A 24,124-nucleotide genomic window follows, 5' to 3' on the forward strand; every position below is an offset into this window, starting at 1 on the left:
CAAACACACCTCCAGGCTGTGTAAGGGCTATTTGTCTTAGAAGAAGAGTGATGGGGTGCTACGCCAGATGACCTGGCCTCCACAGTCACCAGACCTGAACCCAATCGAGATGGTTTGGGGTGAGCTGGACCGCAGAGTGAAGGCAAAAGGGCCAACAAGTGCTTAGCATCTCTGGGATCTCCTTCAAGATTGTTGGAAGACCATTTCCGGTGACTACCTCTTGAAGCTCATTAAGAGAATGGCAAGAGTGTGCAAAGCAGTCATCAAAGCAAAAGGTGGCTACTTTGAAGAACCTAGAATATAAGACATATTTTCAGTTGTTTCACACTTTTTTGTTAAGTATATAATTCCACATGTGTTAATTCATAGTTTTGATGCCTTCAGTGTGAATGTACAATTTTCATAGTCATGAAAATACAGAAATTTCTTTAAATGAGAAGGTGTGTCCAAACTTTTGGTTTGTACTGTATATATTCATCTTTAAGCATTGTTATTATTTGTTCGACTATTTTCTTTATGGGGCTCCTCTCTTAATCACACTTTTTTTCCTTTTTTTATTTTTTTTATTTATGTATATTGATACATTTAAACCTCTTGACTGGCCTCTTTTTTTCCTATTCTAATACCTGCCTTATTTTTGATTCTGAAGCGTTACTTTGCCTATCTTTTATATGCTGGTTGTCCAGTGCGAGTTTATTGTTCCAGTCATGTAACTGCGCAATCACATGATCGATTTCCTACTTTGACAAGTGGATTGCTGCTGCTTGCTGCCTCCTCTTGTATTGATTGTATCTAAACATATGACCCACTAATGAACTTTACCATCACATCACATGTACCACGGTAACAGATGCAATGGGGCAATTGCCTCTATTCCATTGACTCTTGACACTTTAAATAGCCATCACACCAGCACCCTGTCACCCCTAGATGAAGCATTTCAGTGCAAAACGAGCATCGGGTGTGGTGGGTCCCTGGACATATATCCCAAAGTTAACATTTCTCTGCTTATACTTCTATGAATATTTAATACACTGCTCAAAAAAATAAAGGCAACACTTAAACAACAGAATATAACTCCAAGTAAATCAAACTTCTGTGAAATCAAACTGTCCACTTAGGAAGCAACACTGATTGACAATCAATTTCACATGCTGTTGTGCAAATGGAATAGACAATAGATGGAAATTATTGGCAATTATCAAGACACCCTCAATAAAGGAGTGGTTCTGCAGGTGGGGACCACAGACCACATCTCAGTACCAATGCTTTCTGGCTGATGTTTTGGTCACTTTTGAATGTTGGTTGTGCTTTTACACTCGTGGTAGCATGAGACGGACTCTACAACCCACAGAAGTTGCTCAGGTAGTGCAGCTCATCCAGGATGGCACATCAATGCGAGCTGTGGCAAGAAGGTTTGCTGTATCTGTCAGCGTAATGTCCAGAGGCGCTACCAGGAGACAGGCCAGTACATCACGAGACATGGAGGGGGCCGTAGGAGGGCAACAACCCAGCAGCAGGACCGCTACCTCCGTCTTTGTGCAAGGAGAAACAGGAGGAGCACTGCCATAGCCCTGCAAAATGACCTCCAGCAGGCCACAAATGTGCATGTGTCTGCACAAACGGTCAGAAACTGACTCCATGAGGGTGGTATGAGGACCCGACGTTCACAGATGGGGTTGTGCTCACAGCCCAACACTGTGCAGGACGCTTGGCATTTGCCGCAGAACACCAGGATTGGCAAAGTCGCCACTTGTGCCCTGTGCTCTTCACAGATAAAAGCAGGTTCACACTGAGCACATGTGACAGACGTGACAGAGTCTGGAGACTCCGTGGAGAGCGATCTGCTGCCTGCAACATCCTTCAGCATGACCAGTTTGACAGTGGGTCAGTAATGGTGTGGGGTGGCATTTCTTTAGAGGGCCGCACAGTCCTCCATGTGCTCGCCAGAGGTAGCCTGACTGCCATTAGGTACCGAGATGAGATCCTCAGAACCCTTGAGAGACCATTTGCTGGTGCGTTTGGCCCTGGGTTCTTCCTAATGCAGGACAATGCCTGACTCATGTGGCTGGAGTGTGTCAGCAGTTCCTGCAAGATGAAGGCATTGAAGCTATGGACTGGCCCGCCCGTTTCCCAGACATGAATCCGATTGAGCACATCTGAGACATCATGTCTCGCTCCATCCACCAACGTTACGTTGCACCACAGACTGTCCAGGAGTTGGCAGATGCTTTAGTCCAGGTCTGGGAGGAGATACCACAGGAGACCATCCGCAACCTCATCAGGAGCATGCCCAGGCATTGTAGGGAGGTCATACAGGCACGTGGAGGCCACACACAATACTGAGCCTCATCAGGAGCATGTCCAGGCGTTGTAGGGAGGTCATACAGGCACGTGGAGGCCACACACAATACTCAGCCTCATATTGACTTGTTTTAAGGACATTACATCAAAGTTGGATCAGCCTGTAGTGTGTTTTTCCACTTTATTTTTGGGGGTGACTCCAAATCCAGGCCTCCATTGGTTAATAAATTTGATTTCCATTGATGATTTTTGTGTGATTTTGTTGTCAGCACATTCAACTTTGTACAGAATAAAGTATTCAATGAGAATATTTCATTCATTCAGATCTAGGATGTGTTATTTGAGTGCTCCCTTTATTTTTTTGAGCAGTGTATATTGTATATATGGGAATATTTATCTGTTTATTGAATTGCCTCAGGTGGATGGTATTAGTGTATGTATACGTATACATGTGTTTTGATATTTTGGCTATGTGAGTGCTAAAGTAGATTTTGTCCTTGCCATACTTCTAAGTTTTTTGCTCTGTTTATTTGAATCCAGTGCATCATCTAATGCCATTTTATGAGCCACATCAGCATTCTGTGTCAATAATTTTGGGGCTTTTATGATAAACTCTGCAAATCAATAATAGTTATTATGTTATACAATGGTGTGAGAAAGTGTTTGCCCCTTCCTGATTTCTTATTCTTTTACATGTTTGTTACTTAAATGTTTCAGATCATAAAACAAATTTAAATATTATACCAAAATAACACAAGTAGCACAAAATTCAGTTTTCAAATGAAGGTCTTTATTATTAAGGGAAAAAGAAATCCAAACCTACAGGGCCCTGTGTGAAATAGTGATTGATTCTCCCCCCTCCCCCCACTTAAAACATAAACCACAGTTAATTTATCACATCTTTGGGAAGCTGAATTCAATTTCCCTAGCCACACACAGGCCTGATTACTGCCATGCCTGTTCTCAATCAAGAAACCACTTAAAAATAGGACCTGCCTGACAAAGTGAAGTAGACCAAAAGATCCTCAAAAGCTAGACATCATGCTGCAATCCGAAGAAATTCAGGAACAAATAAGACACAAAGTGATTGATTGAGATCTATGAGTCTGGAAAAGGTTATAAAGCCATTTCTAAAGCTTTGGGACTCCAGCAAACCACAGTGAGAGCCATTATCCACAAATGGAGAAAACATCGAACAGTGGTGAACCTTCCCAGGAGTGACCAGCCGACCAAAATTACCCCAAGAGCTCAGAGACAACTCATCCAAGAGGTCACAAAAGACTCCACAACATCCAAACAACTGCAGGTCTCACTTGCTTTAGTTAAGGTCAGTGTTGATGACTCCTCCATAACAAAGAGACTGGGCAAAAATGGCATGCATGGCAGAGTTCCAAGATGAAAACCACTGCATGAGCGAAAAGAACATAAAGGCTCGTCTCCGTTTCACCAGAAAACATCTTAATGATAGTTACATAGTTTATAAGGCCGAAAAAAGACAAGCGTCCATCCAGTTCAGCCTATTTCTTGTGCACTGCAGCTATTCCGCAGCGTTGATCCAGGGGAAGGCAACAAAAAACCATGAGGTATAGGCCAGTTTACATCATTGAGGAAAAATTCACTTCCCGACACCAATCTGGCAGTAAGATTAAATCCCTGGATTAATTAACTAAGCATAAGATGTAATTTTATTGTTCTCAAGAAAGGCGTCCAGGCCTCTCTTGAACTCATTAAGTGAGTTGGACATCACCACTTCCTCTCCCAGAGAGTTCCAGAGTCTCACGGCTCTGACCGTAAAGAATCCCCTTCTATGCTGGTGCAGGAACCTCCTTTCCTCCAGACGCATAGTGTGCCCCCTCGTCTTTGTCACCATCCTTGGTATAAACAGGTCATGGGAGAGATCTCTGTACTGCCCCCTGATGTATTTATACATGTTTATGAGGTCTCCCCTAAGCCTTCTCTTTTCCAATGTAAATAGGCCTAATTTTGACAACCTCTCTGGGTATTCTAGTCCCTCCATTCCCTTTATTACCTTAGTCGCCCTCCTTTGTACCCTCTCTAGCTCCAATATGTCTTTCCTGAGCACCGGAGCCCAGAACTGTGCACAATATTCTAAGTGCGGCCTTACCAGCGCTTTATACAGAGGAAGAACAATCTTCTCATCATATGCCCCTATTCCTCTTCTGATGCATGCCATGACTCTGTTTGCCTTCGCAGCTGCTGCCTGACACTGGGCACTCCAATTTAATTTGCTATTAACCAAGACGCCCAGGTCCTTCTCCATGTCAGATTTCCCCAACGGTTTCCCATTTAATATGTATGGGTGACTGCTGTTTTTCTTTCCCATGTGCATGACCTTACATTTATCGGCATTGAACCCCATTTGCCATTTTTTGGCCCAACTCCCCAATTTATCTAAATCCTCCTGTAGCTGTGCCCTGTCCTCATCTGTATTAACTACTTTACAAAGTTTAGTATCATCTGCAAATATTGCTATTTTACTATGCAACCCTTCCACTAGATCATTAATAAATATATTAAATAATATAGGGCCCAAGACAGACCCTTGAGGCACCCCGCTAGTAACCCTGACACACCCTGAGCTTACTCCATTGATAACCACCCTCTGCTTTCTATCACTCAGCCAGCTATTTACCCACTTGCACACATTATCCCCCAGACCAAGCATTCTCATTTTATATACCAACCTTTTGTGTGGCACGGTATCAAACGCTTTGGAGAAGTCAAGGTATACAACATCCACTGACTCTCCCCGGTCCAGCTGTGAGCTCACCTCCTCGTAGAAGGCCATCAGGTTTGTTTGGCAGGAGCGATCCCTCATGAATCCATGTTGATATGGAGTTAGACAGTTATTATCATTAAGATATTCTACAATAGCATCTCTAAGAAATCCTTCAAACAATTTACCCACAACAGACATTAAGCTGACTGGTCTATAGTTCCCAGGGTCACTTTTAGACCCCTTTTTGAATATTGGTACCACATTTGCTTGGCGCCAGTCTAGTGGGACAGTCCCTGTCCATAAAGAGTGCTTGAATATAAGATACAGCGGTCTGTCTATCACATTACTTAATTCTTTTAGTACCCGGGGGTCTATGCCATCTGGGCCTGGTGACTTGTCTATTTTGATATTATTTAGGCGTTTCTGAACTTCCTCCTGGGTTAGGTGGGTGATATTTAGCAGAGGGTTTACTTTATCACTCTGCATTTCCTCCGATAAATTGTTTTCTTTTGTGAAAACAGTGGAGAAGAAGCTATTGAGTAGGTTTGCTTTACCCTCATCGCCCTCTATGATTTTACCCAGGTTATTTTTCAATGGGCCAACGCCATCAGTTTTAATCCTTTTACTGTTTATATAGTTAAAGAACAGTTTGGGATTCGTTTTACTTTCCTTGGCAATTAGTCTCTCTGTCTCCTCTTTTGCTATTCTTATTTGTTTCTTACAGATTTTGTTTTTTTCCCTATAAGATATTAGCGCTTCCTCGCTGCCTTCTTGTTTAAGTTTACTGAAAGCCCTTTTTTTGTTTTTCATTGCCCTCTTGACTTCCTTATTTAGCCACATTGGCTTCCTCCTATTCCTAGCCCTTTTATTCCCATAAGGTATGTACCTTCTACAGTGACTATGTAGGACTGTTTTGAAAATGTCCCATTTTCTATCCGTGCTCCTATTACTAAAGATACTATCCCAGCCTATAAGGTGAAGGGCATCTCTTAGCTGATCAAACTTTGCCCTCCTAAAGTTCAGTGTTTTTGTGACTCCCTTGCTGGGCACCCTACTGAAGCACATGTGGAATTGTATAATGTTGTGGTCACTATTTCCCAGGTGCCCCCCGACCTTCATCTCAGTTATTCTGTCTGGCCTGTTAGTTAATATTAAGTCTAAAAGGGCCGTCCCTCTAGTTGGTTCCTGCACAAGTTGTGACAAATAATTGTCTTTGATAATTGACAGAAACCTGTTTCCTTTCTGAGATCTACAGCTTTCGGTTTCCCAGTCTATATCGGGGTAGTTGAAGTCCCCCATAATAAGCACCTCATTATTTTTTGCTACTTCGTCTATTTGTCTCATTAATAGACTTTCCGTGGCTTCTGCTATATTTGGTGGTTTATAACAGACTCCTATGATAATTTTATTATTGTTTTTTGCCCCATGTATCTCCACCCATAAGGACTCGACCTCCTCATTTCCCTCCCATACATCCTCCCGTATTGTAGGCTTTAGACACGTCTTTACATATAGACAGACTCCACCCCCTTTCCGACTTCTTCGATCCCTTCTAAACAGACTGTAACCCTGTAAGTTAACTGCCCAGTCATAGCTTGCATCTAACCATGTCTCGGTTATTCCCACTATGTCATAGTTACCTGTAGATATTTCTGCTTCCAGTTCATCCATCTTGTTTGTCAGGCTCCTGGCATTTGCTAGCACGCAGTTTACACGATTTTGTTTTGTTCCAATCTTCTCCCTGTGGATTGTATTAGAAATTTTCTTACCTCCCTTCCAAGTATCTTGTCTTGGACCTTCTTTGTCGCACTTCATATCTTTCATTAGTATGTTCTCTGGTTGCATGTTCGTGTCCGGCGTTTTTCTTCCCATCCCCTCTTCTTCTAGTTTAACGCCCTCCTGATGAGTGTTGCGAGTCTCCTGGCGAATGTGTGTTTCCCGGGTTTGTTGAGGTGTAGTCCGTCTCTGGCAAGGAGTCCGTCATAGAGGTAATTCACACCGTGGTCCAGGAATCCAAATCCTTGTTGTCTGCACCATGATCTCCAAGACTTTTAGCTGAATACTCTGTGGACTGACCAGACAAAAGTTGAGCTTTTTGGAAGGTGTATGTCCAATTACATCTGGCATATAAGTAACACAGCATTTGAGAAAAGAAACATCATACCAGCAGTAAAATATTAAGTTGGTAGTGTGATAGTCTAAAGCTTTTTTGCTGCTTCGGGACCTGGAAGGCTTGCTGTGGTAAATGGAACCATGAATTCTGCTGTCTACCAATAAATCCCGAAGGAGAATGTCCGACTATTTGTTCGTGACCTCAAGCTGAAGCGCACTTGGGCTATACAGCAGGACAATGAGCCAAAACACACCAGCAAGTTCACCTCTGAACGGCTTAAGAAAAACAAAATGAAGACTTTGGAGTGGCCTAGTCAAAGTTCTGACCTCAATCCGATTGAAATGATGTGGCATGACCTTAAAAAGGCGGATCATGCACGGAAACCCTCCAATGTGGCTGAATTACAACAATTTTGCAAAGAAGAGTAGCCAAAATTCCTCCAGAGCGTTGTTAAAGACTCATTGGCAGTTATCACAAACGCTTGATTGGGCATTAGGTTTAGGGGGTGTGGTAGATCGATCACTCAGCTGCACACGGAGGTAGACACAGGTACGCAGTCTCTTTAAATCTTTGGTTGATTTATTGTAATGCTGCATAAACCAACCTTTAGTCCATAAAAATAAACACAGCCCACTGGGCAAAACAGGAAAACAAAGCAAAAATGGTAACACATAGAACACAGTCCTTGGAGTAGCTGGGATTCACCTGCTGAGAGTTCAGCAACTCCACATGGTTCAAACACAAGCTCCCTTCTGGAGCTTACTTCTCCAGACATTGAACCCTGAATGCCTCAGCTGGCCAGTATTTAAACCTCCCCAGACCACACCCTGGGGAGGAGATATGGAGAACAAACTCCCACCCACTCTGTGGTTGTTCTCATAAAAACACGCCCTTTGGAAATGGAGACTTAACTCCTCCTTGCACATAACATGCTGGAGGAAACATAATGGTTTCAATTCACTGACGCCCATAGCCTCAGGGAAACATATCTCCCCTCCACCACTTTACCAGTGACTTTGCCACAGGGGCAATTACTTTTTCATACAGGTTTGTATTTCTTTTTCCCTTAATAATAAAAACCTTAATTTATAAACTGCATTTTGTGTTATCTTTGTCTAATATTTTAAATTTGTTTTGTGATCTGAAACATGTAAGTGTGACAAAGATGCAAAAGAATATGAAATCAAGAAGGGGGCAAACACTCTTTCACACCACTGTATATATACTATGACCGTGTAGGATATTGCCATTTCCTTTCCACGTGTGCACAGTTTTAGTTTTAGTTTAGAAGGACCTTCCACCAGTTTGAGCATATCAGACGGACAGTGCACCGGGCAAACCTACATGACTGAAAGCCGCAGGCATTTGTTGAAGTAAAGTTCATTTTCTCCTGGATGCTGGAAATTCAGTACTGTGGCCAGGCACCTGCTGTTAACCTGCAGATATAGGGTCAACATGAAGGTTAATGTATTTTTGGACCTGACAGGTTCCCTCTTGAGGGGTTAACCGAAGCAACTCCAATTGCTGCTATTAGAGGCAGGTGCTGACTGTATAACACAGCCAGCTTCTGCCAGGAAGGATCCAGGCTCATCTCCTGAGCCTGCATGAAAGTTAAGAATCCGACATAATGCAAACTGTTATGTCATATGTTGGGAAGAGGTTAATCCACGATTGACATGTAGAATAAAGGAGTTTTTCATCTTCATCGGTCTCCACTAATATAATAAGCTCAGGCGTTACTCGTCCTACACAGGTCCTGAGCTGCCTCACCACTGTTGCGCCAGTCTTTGCCGATCGGCTGCAGTGCCGTACGGCAGTGTTGGACCTGGGGAATGTGAGTAACATGAGTTTTACTATTTTAACTTGTTGAAAGCATATCAGGATGAAAAACTTGTATCTGAAAAACCTCTTTAAATATTTCAGGTTTTTATAGTTGCAACAAAAGTGATTTGTTGTTGCAGAAATTTCTGCAAATAAAAACAGTTTGAAGTGCTGATTAAATTCTGAATTATTATTTTTTTTTTTCTGAGACCTTTTTTGTCAATGGGAACGTTTGAGGGCTTGATTACTGAGTGATGCCATTCTTGGGTGCTTATGACACTCTGAACACTTTTCATTGCATTTTTGAGGGAAGTTTAGCTATTGAATAATTTTTTATATATTTTTTCTCTTTATGTTGTTTGCTGTATGGGTCAATTTATTTTATTATTTTATAACAAAATTATGTTCTCATATGGCTAGGGTTCACAGGAGGACAAAGATGGTAGCCATGGGGGACTTCAGCAGGGCATGACAAACAATCAGCACCCCACGTTCACACCACGGGGAGCTGATGGAAGAAAGGTTGCACGCTCTGGCAATCACGTCATTTAAGTGCCGCTTTCAGTGATGGATGGACTGCAGAATTGAAATGGTTAAACAGCAGCAATCTGAGCTAGCTCTGGTCACTGCTGATACAGTAACATTTGTCGGATGTGGTGCGTGTTCAGCTCCTGAGCCCGCTCCATTTATGAGGACGAGACGTACATACTAGTGTCCGCAATCAGGATGGGGTAAAAAGGGAGTAATATTACATTGATATCACTTGTTTTTAGCTTTCCTTTTTATACATCCGAAAATGTGATTTGTATTTGCAGCTTGATGTATTGCCTTTATGGTATGTATGACAACGTTATTTTTGTATTTTATGGTGGGACCACCACATGTCAGACCTCTATTGGGATATCCCTTTATCTGACTCAAATCCCCAATAATGTTATCTAATTACCTGGCTGATAGTCACCTTCTGTCTGTTAACGGAATTGATTGCTTGCAAATAAAAATCATTTCTGTAATATTTTTTCAAATGAAGATTAAAAAAATAGTTTCTTGTTTTTAGGTTGTTCATGACTGCCGCTGGCTGGGGAATTTTTTGTTCCATAAATACAGTGTGGTACTCGCCAATGTCTTTGACACACAGGTATGTTTTTAATACTAATGCACAAGCGAAATGCATAAATATAATAAATAAGGATATGTAGTATTCCCATGACTATAATTACAGGTGCTTCTCACAAAATTAGAATATCATCAAAAAGTTAATTTATTTCAGTCCTTCAATACAAAAAGTGAAACTCCTATATTATATAGTCATTACACACAGAGTGATCTATTTCATGTGTTTATTTCTGTTAATGTTGATGATTATGGCTTACAGCCAATGAAAACACAAAAGTCATTATCTCAGTAAACTGTAAGCCATAATCCTCAACATTAACAGAAATAAACACTTGAAATAGATCCCTCTGTGTGTAATGACTCTATACAATAGATCACTCTGTGTGTAATGACTCTATATAATAGATCCCTCTGTGTGTAATGACTCTATATAATAGATCACTCTGTGTGTAATGACTCTATATAATAGATCACTCTGTGTGTAATGACTCTATACAATAGATCCCTCTGTGTGTAATGACTCTATATAATAGATCACTCTGTGTGTAATGACTCTATATAATAGATCCCTCTGTGTGTAATGACTATATAATAGATCCCTCTGTGTGTAATGACTCTATATAATAGATCCCTCTGCGTGTAATGACTCTATATAATAGATCCCTCTGTGTGTAATGACTCTATATAATATGAGTTTCACTTTTTGTATTGAAGAACTGAAATTAACTTTTTGATGATATTCTAATTTTGTGAGATGCACCTGTACATAATAATAAAAAAAATATTATAAAATAGGGAAGTTTAAAAATCTATGTCTAAAGAGAAGCTGTCACCAGGTGAAAAGTGGGCAGTTTTTGCTTTTATTTTACTCCCACTGCTCCCCTGAGTATTCATATTTTTGTTTGTTTTTTAATCCGCCATACAGCTTCAGAGATATGGCCCTTTTTATTAAGTGCTATTTTTTCCCAAAGGGCGCGTCTCACGGGATTGTCTGTGGGCGCGTCTCACGGGATTGTCTGTGGGCGCGTCTCACGGGATTGTCTGTGGGCGCGTCTCACGGGATTGTCTGTGGGCGCGTCTCACGGGATTGTCTGTGGGCGCGTCTCACGGGATTGTCTGTGGGCGCGTCTCACGGGATTGTCTGTGGGCGCGTCTCACGGGATTGTCTGTGGGCGCGTCTCACGGGATTGTCTGTGGGCGCGTCTCACGGGATTGTCTGTGGGCGCGTCTCACGGGATTGTCTGTGGGCGCGTCTCACGGGATTGTCTGTGGGCGCGTCTCACGGGATTGTCTGTGGGCGCGTCTCGCGGGATTCTGTGGGCGCGTCTCGCGGGATTGTCTGTGGGCGCGTCTCACGGGATTGTCTGTGGGCGCGTCTCACGGGATTGTCTGTGGGCGCGTCTCACGGGATTGTCTGGGCGCGTCTCACGGGATTGTCTGTGGGCGCGTCTCACGGGATTGTCTGTGGGCGCGTCTCACGGGATTGTCTGTGGGCGCGTCTCACGGGATTGTCTGTGGGCGCGTCTCACGGCGTTCTCTGGGGGCACGGCTCGCGGCGTTCTCTGGGGGCGCGGCTCACGGCGTTCTCTGGGGGCGCGGCTCACGGCGTTCTCTGGGGGCGCGGCTCACGGCGTTCTCTGGGGGCGCGGCTCACGGCGTTCTCTGGGGGCGCGGCTCACGGCGTTCTCTGGGGGCGCGGCTCACGTGGTTCTCTGGGCGCGGCTCACGGGGTTCTCTGAGCGCGGCTCACGGGATTCTCTGTGGGCACGGCTCACGGGATTCTCTGGGCGCGGCTCACGGGATTGTCTGTGGGCGCGTCTCACGGGATTGTCTGTGGGCGCGGCTCACGGCGTTCTCTGTGGGCGCGGCTCACGGGATTGTCTGTGGGCGCGGCTCACGGGATTGTCTGTGGGCGCGGCTCACGGGATTGTCTGTGGGCGCGGCTCACGGGATTGTCTGTGGGCGCGGCTCACGGGATTGTCTGTGGGCGCGGCTCACGGGATTGTCTGTGGGCGCGGCTCACGGGATTGTCTGTGGGCGCGGCTCACGGGATTGTCTGTGGGGGCGGCTCACGGGGTTCTCTGTGGGGGCGGCTCACGGGGTTGTCTGTGGGCGCGGCTCACGGGGTTGTCTGTGGGCGCGGCTCACGGGGTTGTCTGTGGGCGCGGCTCACGGGGTTCTCTGTGGGCGCGGCTCACGGGGTTCTCTGTGGGCGCGGCTCACGGGGTTCTCTGTGGGCGCGGCTCACGGGGTTTTCTGTGGGCGCGGCTCACGGGGTTTTCTGTGGGCGCGGCTCACGGGGTTTTCTGTGGGCGCGGCTCACGGGGTTTTCTGTGGGCGCGGCTCACGGGATTGTCTGTGGGCGCGGCTCACGGGATTGTCTGTGGGCGCGGCTCACGGGGTTCTCTGTGGGGGCGGCTCACGGGATTGTCTGTGGGGGCGGCTCACGGGATTGTCTGTGGGGGCGGCTCACGGGATTGTCTGTGGGGGCGGCTCACGGGATTGTCTGTGGGGGCGGCTCACGGGATTGTCTGTGGGGGCGGCTCACGGGATTGTCTGTGGGGGCGGCTCACGGGATTGTCTGTGGGGGCGGCTCACTGGATTCTTTGTGGGGGCGGCTCACGGGATTCTCTGTGGGCGCGGCTCACGGGGTTGTCTGTGGGCGCGGCTCACGGGGTTGTCTGTGGGCGCGGCTCACGGGATTGTCTGTGGGCGCGGCTCACGGGATTGTCTGTGGGGGCGGTTCACGGGGTTCTCTGTGGGCGCGGCTCACGGGATTGTCTGTGGGCGCGGCTCACGGGATTTTCTGGGGGCGGGGCTCACGGGATTTTCTGGGGGCGGGGCTCACGGAATCCTCTGGGGTCGTGTCATTTCCCTGTTAGTGGCACTCCCTTCGTAAAAACCCTAAGAATTAGGACCAAATATAGAGGCCCATATCTGTGGAACTGTATGGCGGATTTAAGAAAAAGCCAAATTCTCCAGGGAGCAACAGGAATCAAAAAAGGACAAAACTGACCACTTTTAACCTGTTAACACGTCCTGTATAAAAGGAGTCTGTCACCCCAGAAACACTATTTAAACTGACCACATGGTGAAAAAGGGGATTTAGCTCCTATAAAATCAAATCATGTAAAAATCGTACTTTTTGGTGTAATAAATAATCCCTTTGATGTGTTTAAAAAGTAGTTTGTCCGATATGCCCATCAGGGTGTTCAGTGCACCCTTCAGAGGGCCAAGCATGCGGTTCACCATTCCTCCTCTTGGCCGCCATGTATGCTGATTGAAAGCACCCACTTGGTTAGAGGCAGCGTTATCTGAAGAAGAATGGCATGAGCGCACACAGTGTTACTGGAGGAGAGCGCAGCCCTCTACAGCGAATGCTCGCTACACTGACTGGCGTGTCAATCAACCTATACAGGAGTGGCAATGTATGGTAATACAAGGGCACAATGGTGATCTGAGTGCTTGGGCATGCCAAGGCTGCACCGAACACCTTTATTTCCATATTAAACTACTTTTTATGCACATCAAAGGCAACAGCTAAAATAGTGTTTCTGGGGTGACAGACCTGTACAGTGCAAATTGTAAGCGGGTGTATGCAGCGGGCTCACGGGGAGAGCCGTGCAGGTAATGGCTGTGTGTTACAACCAGCATCTGCCTCTAAGAATTGTTAACCTGTTAAATCCTGCTGTCAAACACTGACAGCGGCATTTAATACACGCCGGTATGAGGGCGCGTCATTCCATGCACCCATCAGCGCGCCCTGTCTGTTGAAGACCCCCGTGCTTGTCATTATGGGGCTCCACTGAAACTCAGAGGAGATTGTGATTTTCACTATATGCCGCGATGCTGTAGCATTTCTGTATATAGCACAAGTGATCATTCATTTCAACAGAGCATTGAAGAGGAGGGGGGTGAAACGCGTTGGGGTTAGGGATGATGGATGTATAGGGAAACCATTAAGCTAGGTATTCCCCTGGTGGGATTTATCTTGACGTGACAAGCTATCCATTATGTGTACATTAATATTGTTATTATCTGCAGACACTTTGACCTTTCTTGCAAGTCATTTGTGTGACATACTGAGATATATTTTTGGCATGTATTTACTTTGCACTTTGATCACCTTAGCATAGATATTATTCATGTGAATTTTCCTCCCCTTTCTGTATCCTGGGTATATACTATATAATTATATTCCTGCGCCTGCTGACAAAGTATTCTCTGATACATGTCTGTGACTATTGAATTTATCCACTTTTTACACTAATGGGGTGTTGTTAATTCGTGTATGTTTGGGATCAGAGTAGTTACTTATTAGGGTGACGTAGGAATACAGTGAGGGGGGCACCACATTGTTTTATTAAGGTGCCAGCCTCTGCGGGCAGGTAGGGATGAGTTTAGGGTCTTCTCCCTCCCCCTTCATTATTTAGTGGATAATTTTGTCCCTTCGTCTGTGCTCTTTCTCTGATTGTGTCTTTGTATTGCCCTTGATTTTAAAGGTACTTAATGAAGATATTTAGTTTTTTTTTTGCAAAATAGAGCACGTCACTTCTTTCAGCGTTTTTTACCCATTGGAAGTAATTGCTGAATTAGGTTTGAGATTGAAAAATACCTGTGGCCCAGGGAGGTGTGAAATTGAACAATCTCTGAGCAACTCAATGGCAGACCATAGTGTGAAAGTAAATAGTGTCCTACAAACTCAATTCACTGTCAGTGTCTTAGGTAAACTATTCCTGAACAATTCACCTGCCCCACTATTATAACAGAATGAGATTTACTTTCCCTGAACTCTATATACATGCATAAAAGAGACAAAAGGATAGTGAAAAAAATGCACTAAAAAACAAGCAAAAAAGCAAGAAAAATCCTGAACAACGTACTGGCAAGAGATCAGGTTTTGCTGCAGTTCTGCTGCAGAAAAAAAATGCTGAAAAAAGCATGTGTGAGCATAGCCTTATTCTTTATCTTCTACTGGTTGTGTTCACAAATGCCAACACAACAGTAATTAAAAAAAAAGAAATGGAAGGTCTTTCTTTTTCCAGTTCCTTTACTCTCGCTCACCTTGAGTTGACAGATCAGGTGGCTGAATTCACGAAATGTAGCTGCCTCTGCCGGTCGCTGACCAGCACCAAAAATGTATGTTGCTAGGATCACGAACACCTAGTGTTCAGACAAGGGTGTTACTTTCTGATTTTTCTCAGAAAAGAAGAAAGGAAAAATGATTCTGCTCATGTAAGACCATCTAATATGACTACAACAGTCACTTCCACTGCATCCGCTCCAATCTACTTTCCCTCTTTCAAGTCTATGGTGATCCAGCAAAAACAGATGCAAAATGAGTGAAACATGAGGAAAACAACGGCTTGGGATATCCAGATTCCATATCCCTCCGCTACCTTTCCTGGGTGAGATATATTTCCAGCAGCCTAGAATGTATATGGAGGGAATCTTGGAGGACGGAGCAGTCCCCAACCACTTGTCACTGTCTATACTTTAGAAAATGATTTTATTATTAATACAATCTTAGTCCTCTTATTTTATTAGGACGGCACTGAAATCCCATACTGAATCTATCGATTATGATTTTTTTAGGTAGCCGACGTCTACCTTTTCTCAATGGAAACGGGCGGCTTTCTTCCCAATCGCACAAGTACATCTAAAGAATGTTTGACTCGATATCTCAACTTGTCACCCTCAAAAGTTTCTTTCTTAAAGTACAAGCAAACAATAATGAAGGTTAGTGAGTCTAAAAAGAAGCCACAATTTGTAATATTAATATCTACGTTTGTGACCAGAATGTTATTGTGTTTCTCCATGTCTTCATATCTGAGAAGAACCTAACCCTGTATAATATGCCATCAATGTCAGCACTGGGTCTCCCAGGGCTTGTGTGACATTATGCCAAGTGGGCCTTGAAGGCAATCTGTGACCGTAATTGGGCTGCTGCTCCATCACTACATTCATTTTTCTGAGGGTCTACTTATTTTATAAAGGGATTTTCCAGGTACTGCGCATTATAGGGAACCTGTCATGTCTTATCTGCTATGTAAACTGCCCCCATAGCGTTGTTAGTGATGCAATGTGCATCACTAACACGCTTTTTTCATTAAAATTGGTGCAAATATAATGAGTGTATAACATTTTATACACTTATATCCTACCTGCTCATTCAGTCATAGGGGTGTGATTCTCCTATTCAGTCATGGGCGGGCGCTGCAGTCAGTCAGTGCTGGCGCCGTCCATGTATTTGAATCTTGCTCCCGGCAAGCTTTGAAGTTATGTGGCGCTTGCGCAGTATGACAGTAAAGCTTCCAGCGCGGGGAGCCGCGCGTGTCCAGCTTCACTGCACATGTGTTACATAGCAGATAAGACCTGACAGGTTCCCTTTAAATGGTTTGGCAGATTGTTCGTCTGGCAGATTGTTCGTCTGGCAGCGACCTCGCCCCGCTCTCACTTATACAGGACTGCTTGTTATGCCAACTATTTTTAAAGCAATTGAGCAGAGTCTGCAAAACTCTTAGACCGGTTGCCAGAGTTTCCCAAAATACAGCCGGGAGACCAGTCACCTCAGGCATGGGAACAATCTCAGGATATGTAGGAGGTCATCTAACTCTGCATTGGTGGAATTGCCAGACTTCACACAGGTCTATTTTGTGTAACACTTGTGTGTGTGGTTAAAGAGTTTATTACTAGTATGAAGCCGACATAACTAACTTGTCATCTTCACTTTTTGTTTTCTTTCTAGTGGTTTTCTGAACAGTCCCCAAGATTTCAATTAATATTTGCTTTTCTATTCCTTTGCATATGTGGAGAACAGTAGGTTCTAGTGAGCTGGAACCCGGTTGCTTCTGTATTCTTTTATATCGAGAACTCTAGGTCCTAGTGAGCTGAAACCTTGTGTAAAACCTTACGAAGTGCCAAATTTGGGGTAGAGTGGTGGTGCATGAAGCACATACAACAGATTTTCATGTTTTATATATAATACATATTAATATCTCATTTAGAAATTGATAACTGCAACACATCTCAAAATAGTTGGGTCCAGGCCATGTCCACCATCATGTAGCATCCACTCGTCTCTTTACAACTGTCTGGGAAGTGAGGAGACAATTGCTGGAGATGTGAGAGAGGAATGTTGCCCCATTCTTGTCTGATGTAGGATTCTCACTGTTCCACAGTTCTGAGTTTTTGCCAGATTTTTCATTTCATAATGCAACAAATGTTTTCCATTGGTAAAAGATCTGGACTGCAGGCGGCCGGTTCATTATCCAACCTCTTCAGTGAAGTCATGCTGTTGTGATGGATGCAGTATGGGGTTTAGCATTGTCTTGCTGGAATATGCAAGGCCTTGTCTGAAATAGATGTTGGACAGGAGCATATGTTGTTCTAAAACCTCTAGATGATTCTCAGCACCGATAGTGATGTATAAGCTGCCCATGCCATAGGCACTAATGCCCCCGCCATACCATCAGAGGTATAGACTTTTTAACTACTTAAGCTGAGAAAATCATAGTCCCCTTTGCTTCATCCAAACATGGTTTCCTTGATCAAAATCCTCTCTGTCACAACCACCTCCGATTAACCCCTTCTCTATTTTAAATGACCGTGATGTTGGTTCCAGAGATACTTGCTCCTCCAGCTTCGTTCTTCTCTACCCCATCCTTTCTCCCCATTACCACCTAACATTATGGACTTTTATTCGACCCAAAAACTGTTTGTTCAGCTCACCTCGTACACAGCTTCACATATTGATCCACGAGTGGTACAAAGACAAGAATCCCGGATTGGAATCAGATTAGTGCTCTGTAATGTCACAAAAGCAAATCAATCTCCAAAAAGAATTGTTCTTAAAGCACTAGTACTTTATATGTGTATAAAACAGGTCATCCTACGCGTTTCAAACCAGCATGTGCTAACCAGGTGTTAAAACCTTTCGAAACTCGTAGTACAGTGCTATTTTTTATCAGATTTTTGTTAGAACCCTCCTGTTAGTTTTTTCTATATTGTGTTTTGCGGTCACGTGACCATCTGCCTTTATATTCCAGCTCTGCCCTTCTGGCTTTGCTGGACTTCAGTGTTGTTTAACTGTTTTGCTAGCCTGGTGCTTCGGTGCCTATTTCTGTCAGTTTGCTTGGTCCTCTGGGACCTCTAGTACTTTTTGTCAGTTTGCCTTTTGTGTTCTACAATTTCTGTTTAGGAGGTGTCCATTTTTGTCCCAGTCCTTAGTTCTTTTAGAGACCCCTCCCTTAATTCTATAGGTCTTCGTTCAGACTAGCCGAGGACCAAGGCGGGTCTGTTCATTAGGAACAGGCAGCCCGTTACATCGTAGGGATTCAGCTTAGTCTTACTATAGGGACAGATTTCCCCTATCTTTCCTTAGTTCTTGTTGCAGATCATAACAGTAAGTCCAGCCCCAAAAAAAACCTAAAAGGAAAGAAATTCGGGGATCAGTATGGTTTCCATCCAGGATTTGGCTCAACGCCTGCAGGGATTGTCTCTGGAGGTGGCCGAGCTTCTGCAACACGTGAGTAGCTGTCCTGGAGCGCATTTTGTCGAACCCAAGGTAGGACTGCCTTATGTTTTTTATGGTAAACTGCAAGATTTTTTTTCCTTTAAAAATGCTTGTTTGTTATATTTTAGTTTGAGACCAAGATCCTCGGGGAATGAATCACAGCGCATTGGTTTTATGTCACTTTTGCGCAATGAACCACAGGGGTGGGCCTTTTCTCTCCAGCCTAATGATCCGTGTTTAAGGTCTGTTGAAGAATTTTTTTCTGCTATGGGGCTATTATATGACGATCCTGATTGAATCTCATCTGCTGAATCAGAACTTAGACGTTTGAATCAGGGGTCTGATGATGTTGTAAATTATTGCACACACTTCAGCAGATGGGCTTCAGAAGTTAAGTGGAATGATTCGGCGCTGAGATGTTTATTTCTTGCTGGTCTGAGTGAAAGGGTTAAGGATTTGCTAATTGCATTCCCTGCACCTGAGACTGCAGGAAGCTATGCAGTTAGCTGTTCTTATAGACAGGAGACTGAGGTGCAGGCTCAATGAGGTAAAGACTCCTGTAATGTCAGGTCCTAGTCCCCAGAAAATCTGCCCTGACGGTGGGGAACCGATGGAGGTTGGGGGGATGTCACTCCGCTCTCAGGAAAAAGAGCGGAGATTCGCCGAGGGATTGTGTCTTTATTGTGGTAAAGCTGACCATTTGATTAAGTATTGTGAGCGTCATTTAAGTAAAGAAGAAAAAAAGGTCAGTTACGCCCGTATAGCTTGTTCACGCTCTGCAGGAGTATTTCTTTCTGGGAGTACTACTCTGCAGGGAGATATGATTGAACTTCAGGTATTTGTGGATTGTGGTTCAACACTTAATGTGATTGATAAAGGGTTTTTGGAAAACCTTAATTTGAAATCCAAACCTTTGTCATCACCTATTTCTGTGGTTGCAATTGATAACACTCCTTTGAAATGTATTACTCACAAGACTGCTGCATTTCCCCTCACTATCAATGGAGTTCACCAAGAAATTTTGGACTTGGTTGTTTTGGATAATTTGCCCTCTCCAGTTGTTCTAGGATTGCCTTGGTTAAAACTGCACAATCCTTTATTGGACTGGTCTACTAATGTGCTTAAGTCTTGGAGTCCGAAGTGCTATGATAAATGTTGTAATGGTCGCATTGCGGCTGTGGAAAAAGGGGAATTACCTATACCTATTCCAGATTATTGGAGGGTTTTTTCGAAGGAGGAGTCGCAAGTTTTACCTCCTCATAGGGATTATGATTGCGCCATTGAGTTTGTTCCTGGAGCTACTCTTCCCAAAAGTCGCTTGTTTAACCCCTTAAGCCCCGAGGGTGGTTTGCACGTTAATGACCAGGCCAATTTTTACAATTCTGACCACTGTCACTTTATGAGGTAATTACTCTGGAACGCTTCAACGGATCCTCCTGATTCTGAAACTGTTTTTTTCGTGACATATTGTACTTCATGATTGTGGTAAAATTTCTTCGATATCACTTGCGTTTATTTGTGAAAAAATGGAAATTTGGCGAAAATTTTGCAATTTTCAAAATTTGAATTTTTATGCCCTTAAATCAGAGAGATATGTCACACAAAAGAGTTAATAAATAACATTTCCCACATGTCTACTTTACATCAGCACAATTTTGGAACCCAAATTTTTTTTTGTTAGGGAGCTATAAGGGTTAAAAGTGGCAAGTGATTTCTCATTTTTCCAACAAAATTTACAAAACCATTTTTTTTAGGGACCACATCACATTTGAAGTCACTTTGAGAGGTCTTTATGACAGAAAATACCCAAAAGTGACACCATTCTAAAAACCGCACCCCTGAAGGTGCTCAAAACCACATTCAAGAACTTTATTAACCCTTCAGGTGCTTCACAGGAATTTTTTGAATGTGGAAGAAAAAAATGAACATTTAACTTTTTTCACAAAAATGTTACTTTAGACCCAATTTTTTTTATTTTCACAGGGGTAACAAGAAAAAATAGACCCCAAAATTTGTTGCGCAATTTCCCATGGGCACGCAGATACCCAATATTTGGGGAAAGAACACTGTTTGGGCGCACGGCAGGGCTCGGAAGGGAAGGAGCGCCATTTGACTTTTTGATTGTAAAATTTGCTTGAATAATTAGCGGACGCCATGTTGTGTTTGGAGAGCCCCTGTGTGCCCAAACATTGGAGCTCCCCCACAAGTTACCCCATTTTGGAAACTAGACCCCCCCAAGGCACCTATCTAGATGCATAGTGAGCACTTGGAACCCCCAGGTGCTTCACAAATTGATTCGTAAAAATGAAAAAGTGTTTTTTTTTTTCACTCTTTCATTTTTACGAATCAATTTGTGAAGCACCTAGGGGTTCCAAGTGCTCACTATGCATCTAGATAGGTGCCTTGGGGGGTCTAGTTTTCAAAATGGGGTCACTTGTGGGGGAGCTCCAATGTTTGGGCACACAGGGACTCTCCAAATGCAACATGATATCCGCTAACAAATTGTCGGCTCACATTGTTAGCGGACACCATGTTGCGTTTGGAAAGCCCCTGTGTGCCCAAACATTGGAGCTCCCCCACAAGTGACCCCATTTTGGAAACTAGACCCCCCAATGCACCTATCTAGATGCATAGTGAGCACTTGGAACCCCCAGGTGCTTCACAAATTGATTCGTAAAAATGAAAAAGTGTTTTTTTTTTCACTCTTTCATTTTTATGAATCAATTTGTGAAGCACCTAGGGGTTCCAAGTGCTCACTATGCATCTAGATAGGTGCCTTGGGAGGTCTAGTTTCCAAAATGGGGTCACTTGTGGGGGAGCTCTAATGATTGGGCACACAGGGGCTCTCCAAACGCAACATGGTGTCCGCTAACAATTTGAGCCGACAATTTGTTAGCGGACACCATGTCGCGTTTGGAGAGCCCGTGATGTGCCTAAACAGTGGAGCTCCCCCACAAGTGACCCTATTTTGGAAACTATACCCCCCAAGGATTTTATTAAGGTGTAAAGTGAACATTTTGAACCCAGAGGTACGACACAGAATTTGTTTACATTAGGTCATCATATTGAATAAGTTGTCATTAGTCTTAAGCGCAAGTGCTCGCTACTTGAGTTTGCATCGGGTACTCAGGTATGCACCATGTACAGCGTGTGCTCGAGTCCCTGCTACGCATGTTTCACGGTTATTAGACACCCAAAAAAAAACATGCGGGGATCGCTCGTGCATGGCAGGCAATCCCCGTAAAGTTTTTTTTGGCCACGAAGCATATGGGGCAGAGACTCGAGCATGTCACTCAAATACCCACGATACTCAATGCATACCAGAGCACCCGATGCAAACTCAAGTAGCGAGCACTTACGCTCAACACTAGTCGCCATATCGTCATCTTTTTTTCTTTTGAAAAAAATCCCAACCCCAGCCCTAACCCCAGCCCTAACCCCAGCCCTAACCCCAGCCCTAACCCCAGCCCTAACCCCAGCCCTAACCCCAGCCCTAACCCCAGCCCTAACCCCAGCCCTAACCCCAGCCCTAACACCAGCCCTAACACCAGCCCTAACACCAGCCCTAACACCAGCCCTAACACCAGCCCTAACACCAGCCCTAACACCAGCCCTAACACCAGCCCTAACACCAGCCCTAACACCAGCCCTAACACCAGCCCTAACACCAGCCCTAACACCAGCCCTAACACCAGCCCTAACACCAGCCCTAACCCCAGCCCTAACACCAGCACAACCCTAACCCCAGCCCTAACACCAGCACAACCCTAACCCCAGCCCTAACACCAGCACAACCCTAACCCCAGCCCTAACACCAGCACAACCCTAACCCCAGCCCTAACACCAGCACAACCCTAACCCCAGCCCTAACCCCAGCCCAACCCTAACCCCAGCCCTAACCCTAACCCCAGCACAACCCTAACCCTAGCACAACCCTAGCCCCAAACCCAGCCCTAACCCTAGCCCAATCCTAACCCAAGAGTTTATTTTTGACGCCGTTCCTTGTGCTGTATAAGTGATTAGACTACTTTATTCTTCGGGTCGGTGTGATTACAGCAATACCAGAATCATATGGGGTTTTTATGACTGACAGCTGTCACACACTAAAAGACGCATTTTTTGTAAAATCTAGTTTTTGCATCGCCATATTTTGAGAGCTATAATTTTTTCAGATTTTGGCAGACAGTCATGTGACGGCTCGTTTTTTGCGGGATGACTTGACGTTGTTATTGGTGCCATTTTCAGGCACGTGACATTTTTTGATCGCTTTCTATTCCGATTTTTGGGAGGCAGAATAAACAAAAACCAACAATTCAGGAATTGTTTTTTTTTATTCTGTTCCGCGTGTGGTAAAATTGATAAGGCAGCTTTATTCTTCGGGTCAGTACGTTTACAGCGGTGCCACATTTATATCGTTTTTCTATGTTTTGCACTTTTACATAATAATAGAAATTTTATAGAAAAAAATATTTTTTAGCATCGCTTTATTCTGAGAGGTATATCTTTTTTATTTTTCGGATGATGGAGCTGTATGGCGGCTTGTTTTTTGCGGGATGAGATGACGTTTTCAGCGGTACCATTTTTATTTATATTTGTCTTTTTGATCACGTGTTATTCCATTTTTTGTTTGGCGGTATGGTGATTAAAGCATTGTTTTTTGCTTCGTTTTTTTTTTTTTTTTTTTTTTTTTTTACCGTGTTCACTGAAGTGGTTAACTAGTGGGACAGTTTTATAGGTCAGGTTGTTCCGGACGCGGCGATACCAAATATGTGTACTTTTATTGTTTTTTTTTTGTTTTTTTTTATAATAATATTTATTGATGGGTACATTATATTTTTATTTTTGGTGGATTATTTTTTTTAAATATTTTTGCAATTTTTTTTTTTTCACTTTCTGGAAGCTCATATAGTTTATTACTTTGTCCCACTCTGGGACTTTCACTTTTTTTTCTCTGATCGCCGGCATGGCACAGGAATGCAGCACCATCCCTGTGCTATGCAGGCTGTCAGCGCCGGACAGGGAGAAGATTGTTTGGAGATGCACTGCGCATGTCCAAACAATCTTCCTGCTGTCTGGTGACCCGGATGTTTTCATGACGACATCAGGTCGTCATGGCAACACCCGGGAAGCCTTTGCAGACAGCGCTGGAAGCCGGAAGAGGAGGTGAGTATCTGCGATCACCTCCCCTTGCCCCCGCAATGCTGCGATCGACTTCGATCGCAGCATCGCAGGGGTTAATGTGCTGGGAGCGGTGCAGGACCGCTCCCTGCACATAGTATCGGGTGTCAGCTGTGATAATCAGCTGACACAGGCTGTGCGGGCGCGATCGCCATGATGTATTAATACGGGTCTGGCTCTTAAGTCCCAGGGCACAGACGCGTATTAGTACGTCAAATGTTATTAAGGGGTTAATCTGACTATCCCTGAAAGAAAGGCCTTGGAGGAGTACATACAGACTAGCCTGGCTGCTGGTCAATGTAGACCTTCTAAGTCGCCTGTGGCCGTTGGATTCTTC

At 44.2% G+C, this 24,124-nt stretch overlaps 1 protein-coding gene across 1 annotated transcript in view; it reads left to right on the forward strand.

The window, feature by feature from the left end:
• LOC141243038 (piRNA biogenesis protein EXD1-like) overlaps nucleotides 1-24,124 on the forward strand; it is a 117,341-nt gene that overhangs the window by 67,210 nt on the left and 26,007 nt on the right. Inside the window, exons 8-9 of the mRNA XM_073668886.1 lie at nucleotides 10,036-10,116; nucleotides 15,690-15,833. Of these exons, the coding sequence (XP_073524987.1) occupies nucleotides 10,036-10,116; nucleotides 15,690-15,833 (225 nt within the window). The remainder of the gene's footprint in view (nucleotides 1-10,035; nucleotides 10,117-15,689; nucleotides 15,834-24,124) is intronic.

This window comes from Phyllobates terribilis, unplaced genomic scaffold (assembly GCF_046119375.1).
Source record: "Phyllobates terribilis strain yellow unplaced genomic scaffold, ASM4611937v1 Scaffold_1100__1_contigs__length_419211, whole genome shotgun sequence".
Classification (NCBI taxonomy): Eukaryota; Metazoa; Chordata; class Amphibia; order Anura; family Dendrobatidae; genus Phyllobates; species Phyllobates terribilis.